This window comes from Hemitrygon akajei, chromosome 6 (genome assembly GCF_048418815.1).
Source record: "Hemitrygon akajei chromosome 6, sHemAka1.3, whole genome shotgun sequence".
NCBI lineage: Eukaryota > Metazoa > Chordata > Chondrichthyes > Myliobatiformes > Dasyatidae > Hemitrygon > Hemitrygon akajei.
This window is the reverse complement of record NC_133129.1, coordinates 13234149-13254474: the sequence shown is the minus strand read 5'-3', so window position 1 is coordinate 13254474 and position 20326 is coordinate 13234149. Positions and strand designations below refer to the sequence as shown.

Genomic DNA, 20326 nt, shown 5'->3' with positions numbered 1-20326 from the left:
TGAGTAAAGATCCAGAGAACGCTGTCCTAATTCCACCATGCAGTTACAGAAGTTTAAGTTTCTTTTAATTGGAATGAGTGGTATTCAGTAAATGTGACTTTGAAACTATTTGGATTATCACTAATGCTTAACAGCTTCAGTCACATATTTTAGGAAGGGAACCCTGCCTGGTTTGGCCCATATAAGACTGCAGTGCCATGTCAGTTTGCCCTTCAAAGTTACTACCAGGCTGTTCAATTAAACAATGACCTAGAAATGTTTTTCCCAGGGCAGAAATGGCTAACGCAAGGGGGCATAATTTTAAAGTGATTGGAGGAAAGAATGTCAGAGGTAATTTCCTTACACAGAGTGGTGAGTGCATGGAACACCTTGCTAGGGGTGGTGGGAGAAGGAGATACACTAGCAGGCATTTAAGAAACTCTTAGGTAGGCACATGGATGATAGAAAAATGGAGGGTTATATTAGAGGGAAAGGTTCAATTGATTTTTGAGTATTTTACAAGGTCAATGCATCATGTGCTGAAAAGTCTGTACTGTGCTGTAATGTTCTATGTTTTATCACTGGGAATAACTTCGAGTAGGCAAAAGTAAAAGCATAACTTGTGGACAGAGTGGAAGGCAATGAAAGCTTGCAGCAGAATCTGGACCAGCTAGAAAATGGGCTGAAGAATGGCAGATGGAATCTATAATGCAGACAAGTGTGAAGTGTTGCACTTTGGGCAGGACTTACACAGTGAATAATAGGGGACTGAGGAGTGCTGTGGAACAAAGGAATCTGGCAATACAGATCCATAATTCCTTGAAAGTGGCGTCTCGCATAAATAGGGTCATAAAAAAAGATTTTGGCACCGGCTTTCACTTCTTATTTTAGAGATGCGTTTGATAAGTTAACAAATCTTTTGGTGGCACATCACTTTATTTATTTAGTTTAAAACAAATAAAGTGGCTTTAAATTTTGTTAGATAATCCTCCTCAGATTCAATTCTAAATGTGAGTTTTGTTACTTTAGAATAACAGAACTTAAATGTTTAAACAGCATGTTAAGTATTTAGTTATTTACTTTCAATGTGTTTACTTTCCAGTTTCCAAAGTGACTAAACTTAAAAAGTAGTTTTATTTGCCAGAGAGTCCTATCAGATAGCATCATGAAATGTGATATGTAGATACATGACTGGTTTCTTTAACTGAAATCTTGATGGTAATAAATCTAATTCCTTATTATGGATAGATTTCATAATCCAGTGTTAGTGTTAACTCCAACCAATCAGATATACTCTATTAATTTCCTTGGAAGTAAGGTTCATTGAAAATATACAGAATTGTAATCTGTTTTATGATAAAATCAGTACACTGTTTTAACACAGTATTACGATTGTTTTAAATTGCCTGAACAAACTGAGCCATTCTTATAGTTGCAAAACACTACAGTCGTACCTTGAACCATGTATTTTGGGAACCAGCAATCTGTTTCACTGGACACCCACACTATTTGGAGTAAAGCTGAGTGTTCTCCCAGTTGCTTATAGTAATCAGATTCAGGTTTAATACCACTGCCATATGTCATGAAATTTGTTGTTTTTGCAGCAGAGTACAATGCAATAAATAATAATAGAAAAAAGTGAATTACAGTCAGTATGTATATATTAAATAGTTAAATAAGTAGTGCAAAAATAGAATTTAAAAAGTAATGAGGTAGTATTCATAGGTTCAATTTCCATTCAGAAATTGGATGGCAGAGGGGAAGAAACTGTTCGTGAATCGCAGAGTGTGTGCCTTCAGGCTTCTGTACCTCCTTCCTGATGGTAGCAATGAGAAAAAGGCATAACCTGGGTGACAGGGGTTCTTAGTGATCCTTTTGGAGGCATCACACCTTTAAGATGTCTTGAATACCATGGAGGCTGGTGCCCATGATGGAGCTAAGTTTATAACTCTCTGCAGCTTGCTTCAATCCTGTGCCATAGTCACCCCTCCCCCCCATACCAGACAGTGTTGCAGTCAGTTAGAATGCTCTCCACGGTTCATCTGTAGAAATTTGCCGGTGATTTTGGTGAAATACCAAATCTCCTCAAACTCCTAATGAAATACAGCCGCTGTCATGCCATCTTTGTAGCTGCATGATAAATTGGTTCCAGGATAGATCCTCGGAGATACGGACACCCAGGAACTTGAACTTGCTCACTCTTTCCACTTCTGATCCCTCTATGTGGACTGGTGTGTGTTCCCTTGTCTTACCCTTTCTGAAATCAACAATCAGCACTATGGTCTTACTATGTTGACTGCGAGGTTATTGCTGCGACACCACTCAACCAGCTGATATATCTTGCTCCTGTACACCCTCTTGTCACCATCTGATATTCTGCCAACAGTAGTTATATCGTCAGCAAATTTATAGATGACATTTGAGCTGTGCCTTGCCACACAGTGATGTGTGTAGAGAGAGCAGAGCAGTGGGCTAAGTACACATCCCTGAGGTGTGTCAGTGTTGATTGTCAGCGGGCTGGAGTTGTTTTTTTTTACCGGCACAGATTGTGGTCCTTCCAGTTAAGAAGTTGAAGATCCAGTTGCAGACGGTGGTACAAGGGCCCAGGTTCTGGAGCTTTTCAATAAGAACCGTAAGCATGATTGTATTAAACGCTGAGCTGTAGTCAATATACAGCACCCTGACATAGATACTTGTATTGTCCAGGTGATCCAAGGCCGCGTGAAGAGCCAGTGAGATTACAGCCATTGTAGAGCTGTTGAGACGATAGGCAAATTGCAGTAGGTCCAGGTCCTTGATGAGACAGGAGGCAGCCATAACCAACCTCTCAAAGCACTTCATCTCCCTAGATGTGAATGCTGCTGGATGATAGTCAGGAAGGCAGCTCACACTGCTCTTCATAGATAGATAGATAGATAGATACTTTATTCATCCCCATGGGGAAATTCAACTTTTTTCCCAATGTCCCATACACTTGTTGTAGCAAAACTAACCACATACAATACTTAACTCAGCAAAAAATATGATATGCATCCAAATCACTATCTCAAAAAGCACTAATAATAGCTTTTAAAAAGTTCTTAAGTCCTGGCGGTAGAATTCAACCGCAAGGACTTAAGAACTTTTAAAAGCTATTATTAATGCTTTTTGAGATAGTGATTTAGATGCATATCATATTTTTACTGAGTTAAGTATTGTATGTAATTAGTTTTGCTACAACAAGTGTATGGGACATTGGAAAAAATGTTGAATTTCCCCATGGGGATGAATAAAGTATCTATCTATCTATCTAGATAATGGCATTGGGGAGTATTGACCTCTTCATCCTGTCTGAGGAGCATTGCATCGACAGTAACCTGTCGCTGAAACTGCTTCTCTGTCTCTGGATGGTGCTATGTAGAGGATGTTCAGAGTTTTCCATAATTGACCGTAGCCTACTCAGCGCCCTTCGCTCAGCAACCGATGTTAAACTCTCCAGTACTTTGCCCACGACAGAGCTTGCCTTCCTTACCAGCTTATTAAGACGTGAGGCATCCCTCTTCTTAATGCTTCCTCCCCAACACGCCACCACAAAGAAGAGGGCGTTCTCCACAACTGACCTATAGAACATCTTCAGCATCTCACTACAGACATTGAATGACGCCAACCTTCTAAGGAAGTACAGTCGACTCTGTGCCTTCCTGCACAAGGCATCTGTGTTGGCAGTCCAGTCTAGCTTCTTGTCTAACTGTACTCCCAGATACTTGTAAGGTCTTAACCTGCTCCACACATTCTCCATTAATGATCACTGGCTCCATATGAGGCCTAGATCTCCTAAAGTCCACCACCATCTCCTTAGTCTTGGTGATATTGAGACGCAGGTAGTTTGAGTTGCACCATATCACAAAGTCCTGTATTAGTTTCCTATACTCCTCCTCCTGTCCATTCCTGACACACCCCACTATGGCCGTGTCATCAGCGAACTTTTGCACATGGCAGGACTCCGAGTCATGGGCACTTGTTGCCCTTTTGAAGCAGGTGTGAACATACAGCTGTAGCAATGAGAGATTGCAAATGTCTGAACACCCCCACCATTTGGTTGGCACAAGTTTTCAGAGCCCTACCAGATACTTTATTGGACCCACACACAAGAGAAAATCTGCAGGTGCTGGAAATCCGAGCAACGCACACAAAATGCTGGAGGAACTCAGCAGGCCAGGCAGCATCTATGGAAAAAAGTACAGTCGACGCTTTGGGCTGAAACCCTTCAGCAGGTCCTGCTAAGTTCCTCCAGCACTTTGTGTGTGTTTCTTTATTGGAGCCTGTCGCCTTGCGAGGGTTCACAGCCTGAGACAGAGATCACAGGGTTACTGGGTGCTGCAGGGATCCTCATAGCTGAAGTTTCATTCTCTCTTTCAAAGCATGCATAAAAGGTGTTGAGCTCCACTGGGAGTGATGCATCACAGCTATTCTGGATGTTAGGTTTCACTTTGGTCGGAAGTAATGGCCTGCAAATGCTGGCAGAGCTGATGTACATCTGCTTCCGCCTCCAACCTCATTTGGAATTGTTCCTTTGCTTTTGAGGTAGCCTTCCACAAGTTGTACCTAGTTTTCTTGTACAGACCTGGGTCGCCACGGATCTAGCCCTCAGCTGAATACGAATCTCCTGCACGACGATAAGCTTTTTAAAATATTTATAAAACACATTGTGGGCACACTGTATCGCCGCTGCAATCTATTGCGACACTTGTACAACATTAAATTGTTTTGGTTGTTACCACAAAAAACTTACTTCATTTCCAAAATACTGGAGGACTTCCGCAGGTCAAACAGCATCTATGGAAATTAATCAATAGTTGACGTTTCAGGCCAAAACGCTTCTTCAGGACTGGAGAGGAAGGGGGAAGGTGCCGGAATGAAAAGGTGGGGGGTGGGGGGGGGGGGGAAGAGGAAGAAGGATAGCTAGAAGGTGATAGGTGAATCCTGCTGGTAGGCAAGGTAAAGGGCTGGAGAGGAGCGTGAACAATAGGAGAAAGGAAAGACATAGGTAACAGAGAGAGCTAATAGGCCGTGAGAAGAGGTAAAGACGCCAGATTGGAGAATAGAAGAAGGAAGGGGGAGGGAACATTTTCTTTTCACTGGAAGGAGAAATCGATGTTCATGCCATCAGGTTGGAGGTTTCCCAGACGGAACATGAGGAGTTGCACCTTCACCCTGAGAGAGCCTCATCGTGGCACAGGAGGAAACTGTGGGTTAACATGTCAGAACAGGAATGGGAATTGGAATTAAAATACTTGACCATTGTTAAATTCCTTTTTAGCCGGATGGAGCACAGGTGCTCTACAAAGTGGTACCCCAGTTTACAGTGGGTTTCACCAATGTAGAGGAAACCACATTGGGAGTACCAAACACAATAGACAGCCCCAACAGATTTGCGGGTGAAGTGTTGCCTCACCTAGAAGGAATGTTTGGGGCCCTGAATGGAGATGAGGGAGGAGGTGAATAGGTAGGTGTTGCACTTTGGACGGATAGGTGCTGGGAGGGAGAGACAAATGGACAAGGAAATCATGGAGGAAGAGATCACTGTGGAAAGCAGACAGTGAGGCGGGGGAGGATCCCTTTGGAAATGGCAGAAGTTGTGGAGAATGTTTTGTTGGATGTGGATGCTCATGGGCTGTTAGGTAAGGATAAGAGGAATTCTATCCTTCTTAAGGTGTTTTTACAGTGGGTCTCACAAATGTAGAGGGGGCCACATTTGGAGCACCAGATATAATAAATGACTCCCAACAGATTCGCAGGTGAAGTGTTGCTTCACCTCAAAAGCCACTCTCAGAGTGGGAGAGCAACACCTCATATTCCACCTGGGTAGCCTCCAACCTGATGGCATGAACGTCTATTTCTCCTACCAGTTAAAAAAATAAATCCTCCCCCTTCCCTCTCCTTCTGTTCCCAATTCTGGCTTCTTACCTCCTCTCATCTGTCCATCACCTCCCCCAGATACCCCACTTCTTCCTCTTCTCCCATGGTCCATTCTCCTGTCCTATCAGATTCCTTCCTCTCCAGCCTACTGTTGTGATGGAAAATAACTGGTTCTTTGAGTCTCAACAGTAGAGGCCTGGACACACACAGTTTTAATAATAAGGAATTTATTTACAAGGGGAAGTCGGGTCAACACAAGCAACTACAATACACAGGAAGCGGTGTGGACAAACGATTGACCTTCCCAAGCATAAATCAATGCACTTACCTCCAATGAGGTGGTCTGTAAGAGAGGATGAGCTAAGGGCATCTCACCTTTTAAAGCATGGATAATCCAATTAAGGTGACCAATAATTTAGGTGTGCATTGATTAGTTGGGAGGGACCAAATGTTGATTGGCATGTGGTGTGTCCTCCGACCAGCCAGGTGGCAGTGCACCAAGTGTTGATTGGCATGTGGTGTGTCCTCCGACCAGCCAGGTGGCAGTGCGTCTGTCACGTGGCCGGTATCTCTGGATACACCTACCCACCTGGCTTCATGTATCACCTTCAAGCTACCCTCCTTCCATTCCCTCCACCTTTTTATTCTGGTGTCTTCACCCTTCGTTTCCAGACCAGTCGAAGGGTCTCAACCCGAACGGTCTCAACCGTTCATTATTATTTCATAGGGGCTGCCTGATTTGCTGTGTTCCTCCAGCATTTTGAGTGTGTTGGTTTTCCAGCATCTACAGAATTTCTTGTGATTATGATTTGATACATTTCACTGTGTTTTAATATGCATGTGATAAATAAATGGATCTGGACAAATGATAAAATGTCTCCATATCAATGTCATCACTATATTTCTTTAAATGCTGCATAATGTAAAATATATTAGCTTTTGGTAGTGATATTATTTACTACCTGTTGGTTTGAGAAAATCACACAAAGATATGATATCTTTGAGTAAGGCCACAGCAATGAAATTGCATTCAATTCTATGATTCAGCACAGACTTGATGGGCCAAAGGTCCTTTTCTATGCTGTGCTTTTCTGTGACTCTAGTGCACAAAGACTCTGATTCCACCAGAGAAAACATAACAGATGATTTACGAAGATGTTTTCAAGGATAGAGAATTTTAATTATGACAAAAGATCGACTTGACCAAGTTATTTTTCTTTGGAACACGAAGTTGAGTGGAGGTTTAATTGACTTACACAGACAATCCCCAGGCAACATGCTGGTTCCCTTTCATACAGATGTCCATAAGTTGATTTTGTCCATAAAAATCCCTTGATATGTAACCGTTTCCTCATCAAAGCACATACGACTGATAAGAAAGAACAATTACTAAAATAGGAATGAACATTATGGGGTGTCGAGGGTATCCAAAGGTCAAGTGTTTGTAAAGTAGGGATGGCCTGCAAAGTGAATCAGTAGAAATCTATTTACCTTAACAGGGAGATTGATAATTAGAAAACTTGGATTTAAGTTAATTGTTAGAAGGAATGAAAGAAATGTTTTCATGCAGAGGATGGGAAGAAGGGGTGGTGATGCAAAAGCTCTATGCATTTGACATGCTGCGAATTACAAGGCTGGTGACCCACTGTGGGAGATGAGTAATTTTATAGTTTGTATAGTTTATATAGCTTTGCCTCCAGCCCTCTAGCTGTAAATTTCTAATATTCTGATTCTAAAGATAAAGGCCTCTCTCAAGGTTACGGTGCTTTCCCTCGTTAACTTTGGCAGGCTGTTATCATGTTCCTCAGAAATATATTCCTTCAATAGCTGAAAAGTAGATCAGAGGCTTTCCTAAGTTGTACATAAAAGGTAAAATAATAAAATTTTATTGGCCTGTGGCTAAGTTACATGACTGTGGGTTGGATCCAACGTGATCTTCTACCCAAGTAAAAAACTTGCTGGCTTTTATCCAAATATATAGGACTTAAGAACTTTTTAAAAGCTATTATTAATGCTTTTTGAGATAGTGATTTAGATGCATATCATATTTTTTACTGAGTTAAGTATTGTATGTAATTAGTTTTGCTACAACAAGTGTATGGGACATTGGAAAAAAGTTGAATTTCCCCATGTGGATGAATAAAGTATCTATCTATCTATCTATTTTAAAGTTTGTATAGTATGTATTAAAACCTTTCTAACTGCAACTTCTCTGTTTTGCATTGTGACAGAGTTTTTTGACCTTCTGTCTAAAGCGCAGAGTAACCGAGTAAATGATCAGCGTGGACTTCTGAAGAAAGAGGACCTTATTCTCCCAGATTTTCTACGTCTGAAGCCAAAAGTATCTGAACCTGGTTCCTCCACACCTGTGGCAAACAAAGCAAATGATAAAAGGAGAGAAGAAAAAAGCCAAAATTTGCACAAGAGCCTAATATCCAGTAAATCAGAACTTACAGACTCCAGCACAGCTAACTCACCTACAATTAATTTGAATGAAAACTCCAACAGCGTGAAAGTCAAGCCAACTCATCAGCACGATAACTGTCATCGACCTGCGGTAGTGTGTGTGAAGCCAGACTCTAAGCAGACTAATGGTGCCCCTTTCCATGTGCCGGTCTCTCCCATTCCACATGTCAGTGAACAAAGGTGGGAGAAGCACTCTGCAGGTGGGCAGTCAGAAACCGTACAGCCTTATGAGGACGAGAATGCACTTGACCTGACTTTGGTGGCAGAAGGTGATATCAATAGCCCAAACAGTACGTTATTACCGCCCCTGCCAACACCACCGTCCACTGTCAGTAAGCTGGAGGTAGCTAACTATACTCCACCAACTCCATACACAGATGGTCAGGAGAACTCTTCACGCTGCAGATCCACATCAGGTATTTAAAATGCGGCGTAGCCATTTGTAAAGAAAAGGAAACCTGTAAAAATGTTAATTATGTTGAGATGGTTTGCATTGAAAAGCAAATACGAAACTGGAAAATGTGATCCAAACGCCTGATACATGATGAACTAGTTTTAGTTTTAGTTCTTCTGCTTTTCTAACTATTGATACTGATTATTATAGAATATTGTGGAATATATATGGGAAAAATTCTAGATTATGGTAGAATGCATGAGTCAAGGTCTACATATTCTCCAAAAAGCAGAGATTGTTTAAGGTAACCTATTGCACTTCATCTGAAGAAACATTTCATTTGTCCTGCTGCACTTTCTAGAATAATTGCTAACATATGATCACTGCGTAAACCTAACTCAAATCCACAGGCAATGGAGAAATTGTAGTGAAAGTCTAGACTGGTTCCCCTGTGTTGTATTATTGGAGGTGCTTTCATTTAGAGGTGTTGCAGGAAATCGTGTGGCATTAGAGCAGGGGACTTCCCCCCCCACCCAATCACCTAGTCATTACCGTAGATTCCGGACTACAGAGCGCACCTGATTAAAAGCCGCTGGCTCTAATTTTAGAAATAAAATCAATTTTTTACTTGTACAGGCCGCACCGGATTTTAGGCCGCACCGGATTTTCGGCCGCAGGTGTCCCACGTTGTAATATGAGATATTTACACAGAAAGATATTACACGTGAGGATTTTTTAACTTTTAATTAAATCCATATGGTAACAAACAAATATATATTGCAAATGCTTTTTTTCGAACCGTGCCTGTAATACGGCTACTTTTAAATATACATACGTATCGGTAACACAAATTACGTTGCATATACTTTTTTACTGAACAGCACGAACAACATTCCAATATCTCCTAGCGACTGGTAAAAATATATATACTGCAGCCTACCAGGAAAAGTTATTGATCGCCTTTAACTTAAAAGCAGCGTTTTCGCTCGGGTCTGATGTGCTCGGGTCTGATGAGCTCGCGTAACGCGATCGGGTCTAATCGGGTCTAATGTGCTCGGGTCTGATGAGCTCGCGTAACGCGATCGGGTCTAATCGGGTCTAATCGGGTCTAATGTGCTCGGGTCTGATGTGCTCGGGTCTGATGAGCTTGCGTAACGCGATCGGGTCTAATGTGCTCGGGTCTGATGTGCTCGGGTCTGATGAGCTCGCGTAACGCGATCGGGTCTAATGTGCTCGGGTCTGATGTGCTCGGGTCTGATGAGCTTGCGTAACGCGATCGGGTCTAATGTGCTCGGGTCTGATGTGCTCGGGTCTGATGAGCTTGCGTAACGCGATCGGGTCTAATGTGCTCGGGTCTGATGTGCTCGGGTCTGATGAGCTCGCGTAACGCGATCGGGTCTAATGTGCTCGGGTCTGATGTGCTCGGGTCTGATGAGCTCGCGTAACGCGATCGGGTCTAATCGGGTCTAATGTGCTCGGGTCTGATGAGCTCGCGTAACGCGATCGGGTCTAATCGGGTCTAATGTGCTCGGGTCTGATGAGCTCGCGTAACGCGATCGGGTCTAATCGGGTCTGATGTGCTCGGGTCTGATGAGCTCGCGTAACGCGATCGGGTCTAATCGGGTCTAATGTGCTCGGGTCTGATGAGCTCGCGTAACGCGATCGGGTCTAATCGGGTCTAATGTGCTCGGGTCTGATGTGCTCGGGTCTGATGAGCTCGCGTAATGCCCCCACCTTCCCGTTTATCGCAAACCGGTATCCCACAAGACGCGGCGAAACCGGGTGTGACGTCATAGCATCCCGGGATGTAGTACAGAAAACAAATATAGTTAAAACACTTCTAACTTTAACTAACAAATGAATTACTAAGCGAAAATATTATAAACTAAGTAACTGCCATAAAGGCAGCACAATGCTTTTCTTCGAGTGTTTTCCATGTTGATGAGGGTGAGTACAAATGACTGATTTACAATAATTTAATTGTGAAAGTGCGCTTGATTTATCGTACAATTTCATTGGACCTCTGTGAACTACTCATCAATTTTATTGGTCTACTGTTACGAGGCAAAATGTTTACGAGGCGGCATGAAAAAAAACCATGTATTAGCCGCTCTGGATTAAAGGCCGCAGAGTTCAAAGCTGTTCAAAATGTGGGAAAAAAGTAGCGGCTTATAATCCGGAATCTATGGTATTTATTTTTCAATTACACTGGTGTGGAAGTTACCTCTCTGTAAGTTAGATGTCACAGTTCCCACATTACAGTAATGACCACACTGTAAAGGGCTTTGGGATGTCCTCAAACTAATGCAATAGGCAGAATATGAATTTGTCTTCCTTTGTCAACATGTGAACCATACAGATACTGAAAAAGCTTCAGAATTTGTTTCATATCAGGCAAGAAAAACAATACAATGTAATCCATTTCATCTTACTTAAGACTATAAGACATAGAAGCAGAATTTGGCCATTCAGCCCATCGAGTCTGCTCTATCATTCCATCATGGCTGACCACTATCTCTCTCAACCCCATCTCCTGCCCTCTTTCCATAACACTTGATGCCCTGACTAATTAAGAACCTATCACCCTCAATGACTTTGCCTCCACAGCCGTCTGTGGCAATGAATTCCACAGGTTCACTACCCTCTAGCTAAAATTCCTCCTCACCTCTGTTCTAACTGGACTTACCTCTATTCTGTGGCTGTGCCCTCTGGTTCTAGACTCCTCCACTATAGGAAATATCTTCTCAACATCCACTCTATCTAGGCCTTTCATTATTTGATAGTGAGATCCTCCCTCATTCTTCTAAACTCCAGTCAGTACAGGCCCAGAACCATCAAATCCTCCTCATACATGAATCCTTCCATACCACTTCTGGACCCTGTCCAATGCCACCACATCTTTTCTCGGATAAGGGGATCAAAACTACTTAGAACTCCAAGGGTGGTCTGACCATTGCCTTATAAAGCCTCAGAATTACATCTTTGCTTTTATGTTCTAGACCTCTCAAAATGAATGATGCATTCATTTGGCTTTCATAGCAAGAGGATTCGACTACAGGAGCAGGGAGGTTCTACTGCAGTTGTACAAGGCCTTGGTGAGACCGCACCTAGAATATTGTGTGCAGTTTTGGTCCCCTAATCTGAGGAAAGACATTCTTGCCATAGAGGGAGTACAAAGAAGGTTCACCAGATTGATTCCTGGGATGGCAGGACTTTCATATGAAGAAAGACTGGATTGACTAGGCTTATACTCGCTGGAATTTAGAAGACTGAGGGGGGATCTTATTGAAACGTCTAAAATTCTAAAGGGATTGGACAGGCTAGATGCAAGAAGATTGTTTCCGATGTTGGGGAAGTCCAGAATGAGGGGTCACAGTTTAAGGATAAAGGGGAAGCCTTTTAGGACCGAGATGAGGAAAAACTTCTTCACACAGAGAATGGTGAATCTGTGGAATTCTCTGCCACAGGAAACAGTTGAGGCCGGTTCATTGGCTATATTTAAGAGGGAGTTAGACATGGCCCTTGTGGCTAAAGAGATTGGGGGATGGAGAGAAGGCAGTTACAGGGTTCTGAGTTGGATGATCAGCCATGATCATACTGAATGGCAGTGCAGTCTCGAAGGGCCGAATGGCCTACACCTGCACCTATTTTCTATGTTTTCTATTGCATTTGCTTTCCTTACCACTGACTCAACCTGCAAGATAACATTTAGGGAATCCTACACAGGATTCCCAAGTCCCTTTGCACTTCTGATTTTTGAATTTTCTCCCTGTTTAGTAAATAGACTACGCCTTCATTTCTTCTTACCAAAGTGCATGACCACACACTTTCCTACACTATATTCCATTTGCCACTTCTTTGCCTGTTCTCTCATTCTGCCCTTGCTCTTCTGCAGCCTCCCTGCTTTCTCAACACTACCTGCTCTCTTCCGCCTATCTCTGTATCGTGCACAAACGTGGCCACAAAGCCATGAACTCATACAAATCATTGACATATAGTGTGAAAAGAGACATTACTAACACTGACTCCTATGGAACATCTTCCCTTAGTATTAATTTTAGGTCAGCTTGATATTTAGAAATGCTAACTGGAAATATTATGCAGCTATATATGCTTGTTAATTCTCACTTGAGTAAGTTGTCATTCAATTTTGTTCAAAGAAACAAATTAAATTAATGTATAATTTATGAATAGTGCATAGGATTACATAGAAATAAGTACTTGAGGCCATCCAGTCCATGCCAGACTAATAAAATATCCTCCATATTCTCCTTGGTGAATATGTATGAGAATATTCATGTAGAACTGTTCATATCTCCTAGCTCCACATATAGAATAATCCATTGGTCCCTAAGGGAACGCACCTGCCAGGTTTCAGTTCCTAGGATGAGGTTGAATGCTCTCCTGATTATAGTAGGAATATCTATATATATTTCTCAGGCTACCAGTCAGGTGCAAGTATCAATAATAACCGATGTTTTGATGACAAACCCAGCCATCTTCATCAGGGATGATGCCAGGGCAACTCTAGTCCGGTGGTACTTATTGCCTGTAGTCCATCCCTCCTGATTGGTTAATCCTCATCCAATCAGGTTTCTGCTCTCCCACCTTGTTTACAATCGATCCTGAAATAGTGACGGGTTAAGTTATCTGGTTTTTCTGTCGGCCCCTTTAAGGGCCCAATTGATTTCCTTTACCTATAGGAATCTTGTGCGTAATCACCTCATTTCCTTGGGGAGATTCTGCAGATCCAAAATAGCTTTTACACAGTTAATCGAAGTACAAAGAACAGCTCTTAGGAGAGCGGACAGATAAACCAGGAAACCTAACAATGAGGAGGAACCCGTCGCTACCACCTGTCTTCCCCATATTTCCACGGTTTCTGGAAGGATTGCCAGGATCCTGAAGAAATACCGAATTAATACTATCCACAAACCCGTAAGAAAGCTCAAATCACAGCTTATGCGGGTCAAAGATGACCTGGGACTATGGTCGGCTGGCGCTTACAGGAATCCCTGTGAATGTGCAGCAGCGTATTATCAACCAGACAGGATGCATGGTGGAAGCCCGTGTCAAGGAGCACGGGGGTTACCCAGAGAAATCGGCAGTAGCAGAACACTACATTCACAATGGCCATAGGACTGACTTCAACAGCACAAAACCACTGTGCCACGCCAGTGGCTTTTGGGACTAGATGGAAAAGGAAGCCATTGAAATAAAACTAGAGGAAAAGAATTTTAACAAAGTTGAAGGTCTTACTCTAAGTAAGATCTGGAATTCGATTGTAAACAAGGTGGGAGAGTGGAAACCTGATTGGTTGAGGACTAACCAATTAGGAGGCACAGTGTTCGGGGGGGGGGGGGGTAATAAATATCACTGGACTAGACATGCCCAGGTATCATCCTTGATGAAGGTGACAGAGCTTGTCATTGAAACATCAGTTATAATGTACCCGACTAGAAGCCCAAGAAGAGTTTATTCGTCATATATTGTCTCAAAAAAATACCTTGGATGCAATACTAGAAAAGTTAAAATCCTCCATTACTATACCCTTTTGTTAAAGGTTCAGCATAGCCTCCCTACCTTTCAATTTGATCCCTCTGGAAATAATGCTTGTTTGCAAATTTTAGTATCTTTTGGTAGCATAACGCTATTATAGCATCAGTGACCTAGTTCAGTTCTGCTGCTCTCTGTAAGGAGTTTGTACTTTCTGCCATGTGGGCCTCCTCTGCGTGCTCCAGTCTCCTCTCACATTCCAAAAAACAGATGTACAGGTTAGTTGGTTAATTGGTTCCATGTATGTAATTGGGAGGCACAGGCTCGTTGGGCTGGAAGGGCCTGTTACTGTACTGTATCCCTAAATAAATATTTTTTAAAATTGTTCACAGTACCTGATCTAGACTTGCACCTTTAAGTGCTTATGAAAACTACCTCATGAGTTTCTGTACATTAGGTTAGCTTTCACTAAAAATCATTTAAAATAGATTCTTTCTAATAATAACAGGTGATTTCTTTTAAAAATCAAGACATGGTAGTGATCTAAGTATAGTAGCTCTGTTGCCGATGATCGCTCCAGTTGAGAGTTAACTATCTACAATCTGTCAGATGGCTAAGTGCCACCAAAGCTGTGTAATGAATATAATCTTAAACACCACCTTAGCGGTTACCTTGGTACCGCCTTACCAAGGTGGTGCTCTTATTATCTACCACGTCTGCATGATGCTGTTTGTTTTGGTATTTAGTAATGAAAATACTTCAAACATAACTGCACAATCTGCAGTTCCATCCGGTTATGAATCCAATATCATATGGGCCACAGAAATAAGCAAATTTGTGTTGTATCTAGCCTTTTATTAAATTGTGCAGTGATTCTAGTAGATTTTCTCTAAACTCTGCAATGATGGCTACCATTTAATATTTTGAATAATAACGAGCTTTACTTTAGCAACAGGATACAGTACTTGACAGAAGAATTGTTAACTATCCATTGCTGATCAGTTTTCATTTAATATATTACCATCAATTGTGATGGTGGGAGTTTGACATTTTTTCCACTTATCAACGCTACTAATGCAACCTTGATGCTGATCTCTCTTTCCCTGCTCTCTGAATGTTCCAGCTTTGTATCTAACCCTTTGGGCATAGGACAAGCTTCTATCAGCTTTAAGGTCATTGTGTTTCATTGAAAATTTTGGGCAAGATTATTTCTGGAATTTCATTCTAAATTATTTTTGTGCATGGGTATTAACACTGAGCATTTTCATTAAGTTTAATTCCAATTTTCATATCCATCTTAAATAAACTTTGGTCCTTACAGTTTGGCTAATATATAGGGATACTCACTAGTGTATCACAGGTGCAGCAAGGGATCTTTTGTTTAAAATGATCAATTAAATATTGTTAAAGTCGCACACCAGAGTTTACTGGCCACTTAATATTTCTTATCAGTTTCAGAGAAGCGATTAGGACACCTGGGTCATTTCTTGTTCACACTGAGTTCAAGACGAGGGGATAGGGCTACTATTACAGATACGGTTAAGTCCATTGAACACATAAACCAACCATTTTAATGGCTGTCGAAGCTCCAAACATTGAATTTCTGTGTAAGGTATACAGCTTATAAATCTAAAAAGTTTTCTTCCATGAAAGTGTTTATTAATGTTTCAGAATTACTAGTATTGGCTGACCCTTTTGATATTCAGTTATAACCCGACTGCCTTAAGTTGTGACCTTGGGTAAACAGAGGTTTTATGCTTCATGGACGGTGAACTGAGTAATTCTGTGTTTAAAGAATTTTGCTGCTTAAGCTTTAGAAATAAATTTCAGTAATTGAAAAACATTGTTAATAATGACTTAAACTCTCTTCTGTTCTTTGTCCAGTTCTTTACACTTGTACAGGTGATGTTTTACTATCATGAATCACTCAAGAAAATTGACAAATTTTCTCTCGATCATTAATTTATCTGCTCGAATGTTGTCATCATGTATTCATGTCTTTCAAATGTCTGATGTGTTGTTACCTTGTTTTCTCACTCATTATTGTTTGACTCAATTACAGTTTAATTTTACTAATTTCTTTATTTTAACTTTGCTCGCTATATAAATGACTTGCGTTCATCGCCATGTTGCTATTCTATGAGTTGAATGAAATAAAGGTTCCTTTTTGTAAATTTGTAATTAAAATAAAACAACTCTTCACAAGAACTTTCATGAGGCAAGACGTTAAGGATCTTATCGTGTGGGTTGACTGAAATTTATAAAATTATATTGTATGAGCAGTGAATAATCCATTTGTTAGTTGTAGTGCTTGGTCCCTGATATAAGAAGCATCAGTATTTCTTTGTTATAAAATTATATCTGTGGTTTCTGAAAGAAGTGAACATCAAAATGAAGACTGCACAGAGCAAAAATTACTCATGACACACATAGCGCTGGTGGAACTATGCACGTTAGGCAGCATCTATGGAGGGAAATGAACAGTCGACGTTTTAGGTCGAGATCCTTCATTGGATTCAGTCATTAATTTGAACATGGCCAGAATTATACTTGAGATACGATCTATATATGCTTATGTGATTATGTTATATACAGTATCAAACCTCACATAAAAGTAGACAATGTCGGACATGTTCACCAGGTCAGGCAGTTTCCCTGGAGAGATGAACAGAGCTAATATTTCAAATCAGTAAATTTTCATTGACCTGCAAAGTTAACACTAATTCTTCCTCCACGTTGTCTGACCTGCTGAGCGCTTTGTGTTTTTATTTGAGTTTCAGAGTCAGTACATTCTTAACTTTCACTTGCAGCATAAACTCCCTACTGTTGGATTCTGATGTTTTTGATCTCGGAATAAAATTTTGTTAAGAGAACAAAGAGATTGAAAAAAGAGAACAGTAAAAGAGAAGGCGATACTGGGAAAGGAGAACAAGGAGAGAGAAATTCTATGTGCTCTGGTCTTACACTAGTTTGCTAATTCCATTGAATTTCCATAGAATCTAAATCAGGTTTATTAGTACCGGCATATGTCATGAAATTTGTTAACTTGCCAGCAGCAGTACAATGATAATATAGAAAGAGAAGGTAATTCAATTAGTTAAGTTAAAAATAGTGTAAAAACTGAAATTAAAAAAGTGAGGTAGTGTTCATGAGTCAGTGTCCATTTAGGAATCGGATGGCAGAGAGGAAGAAGCTGTTCCTGTATCACTAAGTGTGTGCCTTCAGGCTTCTGTACCTCCTCCCTGATGGTACCTGATGCCTGGGTGATAGTAGTCCTTAATAATGGATGCCACCTTTCTGAGGCACTGCTCCTTGAAGATGTCTTGGATACTATGGAGGCTAGTGTCCAAGATGGAGCTGACTAATTTTACAACTTTATGTAGCTTCTTTCGATCCTGTGCAGTAGTTCCCCGCCATACCAGACAGCGATACAGTCCATCGAAATACTCTCCATGGTATACCTTTAGAAATTTTCAAGTGTATAAGGTGACAATCCAAATCTCCTCAAACACCTAATGAAGTATAACCACTGACTTGCCTTCTTTTTAGCTTTATTGATACATTGGAACCAGGTTAGATCCTCAGAGATCTTGACACCTAGGAACTTGAAATTGCTCCCTCTCTCCACTTTGAATCCTTCTGAGGATTAGAACATAGAAATCTACAGCACATTACAGGCCCTTCTGCTCACAATGTTGTGTACTCTAGAATTTGCCTAGAATTTCCCTACCGCATACCCCTCTATTTTTCTAAGCTTCATGTACCTATCCAAGAGTCTCTTAAAAGACCCCATTGTATCCGCCTCCACCACTGTCGCTGGCAGTGCATTCCATGCATCCACCACTCTCTGTGTGAAAAACTTACCTCTGACATCCACCTTGTACCTACTTCCAAGCATCTTAAAACTATGCCCCCCTGTGTTAGCCATTTCAGGCCTGGGAAAAAGCCTCTGGCTATCCACACAATCAATGCCTCTCATCCTACGTTGCTCCAAGGAGAAAAGGCCAAGTTCACTCAACCTATTCTCATGAGGTGTGCCCTCCAATCCAGGCAACATCCTTGTAAATCTCCTCTGCACTCTCTTTGTCATATCCACATCCTTCCTTTAGCGAGGTGACCAGAGATGAACACAGTACTCCAAGTGGTGTCTAACTAATGTCTTATATAGCCGTAACATTATCTCACGGCTCTTGAACTCAGTCCTACGGTTGACGAAGGCCATCACACCATACACCTTCTTAACCAAACTGTCAACCTGTGCCGGAGTTTTGAGTGTCCTGTGGAGTGGAGAGCGAGTTTGTAGATCTGGCAGAAGCAAAGGATGCTGGGAATGATGAAGCTGGAGTGCGACAGGAGGGGTGCGGGACAAGTGGCAGACAAAGAGTGCCGGGGTGTGTGGTGGTGCTGGTGCAGACACACCCAGCCCTGAGACATTGGGCAAGATAACTTAATCTCAAACAATTGGTTTATTGATCATTGCATAATGTCTGTCTGGTGCTTTCTGCTCCCTCCCCTCTCCCTTCCCCTTTTCCTAACCATGATTCCTCTCTCCCTGCCCCCTTCCCAGTTTCAGTCCACAATAGAGACCCATTATCAGAATAAGGTTTATCATCACTCACAAACGTCGTGATTTTTTTTGTAGCGGCAGTACAATGCAATACATAAAATTGCTGTAGTAAATCCCTATCTATGTTTATGTGCCGAAGACTTTTGCACAGTACTGTATATAAAAAAAAACAAGCCCGAGAATGTTAAACGACAAAGAAAATAGCAATTATACTGTCTAATCCAACACTCCTCTTGTATTCTCTGTCTCTGCTAATAAAGGAAAATGTCACATTAATTTCTTAACTACCTCATGAACACAAGTCATAGACTGATAGTGTCATAAAACACAGAAACAGGATCTTTGACCGACTGGGTCCATGCTGACTTAAGCATCATCTATACTAATCCCATTTGCCAACACTTGGTTTGTAGCTTCCTTATGAGGGGTCGATCATGGTTATTGCATCCTAGCTGTCCATGTAATACGTAAGACAGGGCAGTACGATATGGAGAGCAAGCTGTCACCCATGTAGCTGATTCCCCTCTCCATGCAGTTGATGAATCCAAAGGAATGGCGGACATCAATACCGTTTGGCACTGGCGGCGTCACAGGAGTTGCCAGTCAGGGCTGAAATTAATGCAGGACTGCCTTAGGACTCAAGCTCCAGATTTTTCCTCAGGATTTACTCCTGAGGTCTTTCCCACGAGTGTGTATAGCCACAGGGCTGCGGAGGTTTGAGATGAGAGTTTTCCTCTCCCAGCCATGGCTAACAAATCTCATCTGCCCAAATCAACTAGTTTTAAGGCATCAGTAATCTGCCTCTTCTCCTGTCAATAGAAACGGTTCCACCGGCTTAGTAGCTAAGCCATATGTGTAGGCCAGGAGCTGGACTTGGTTGTCAGGGGCTATTTGAGACACGCACTGTTGGGAGTATTTAATAGTTAATGGGAGATTATCCCTGCTATCTCCCTCAGCTGTGACTTTGAGACTGTAGCCTTCTATGTCTTGACAACTCAAGTGTGAATCAAGATACTGGAAGAAAGATAATCTACTGGAAGAGCTCAGGTGTCACATAGAAACTCTGGGGAGAAAGAGATGGTTGACATTTTGGGTTGAGGCCATGTGTTGATAGTTCACCTTTTTCTCCAGATTCCAGCATTTCCAGCCTCTTGTGTCTCATCCAAATACTTAAATATTATGAGAGTATCTGCCTCCACTACATACTCAGGTAGTGGGTTCCAGATTCAAGTGATCTTTGGGTGAAAATGTTCTTCCTCAGATCTCCTCTAAATCTCCTTTCTTTTGCTTTAAGTATATGGTTTCTAATTTTAGAGAATACTGGAGTATAATTTTCTGCTATCTATCTTGTATTCTTCTCAATTCTGTATATCTCTATTAGATCCTGCCTCTGTCTGCAGTCTTAAGTAAAACCAACCCAGCTTATCCGGTCTCGCCTCATAACCGAAACACTCCATGCTTGGCAACATCCTGGTAAATCTCCTAAAACATAAACAAGAGAAAATCTGCAGATGCTGGAAATCCAA

The 20326-nt window shown here is 41.6% G+C and overlaps 1 protein-coding gene across 1 annotated transcript in view; it reads left to right on the top strand.

Annotated features, from left to right (window-relative positions):
* Window positions 1-20326, top strand: part of rgs12b (regulator of G protein signaling 12b) — a 164283-nt gene that overhangs the window by 132305 nt on the left and 11652 nt on the right. Inside the window, exon 17 of the mRNA XM_073047905.1 lies at window positions 8109-8759. Within this exon, the coding sequence (XP_072904006.1) occupies window positions 8109-8759 (651 nt within the window). The remainder of the gene's footprint in view (window positions 1-8108; window positions 8760-20326) is intronic.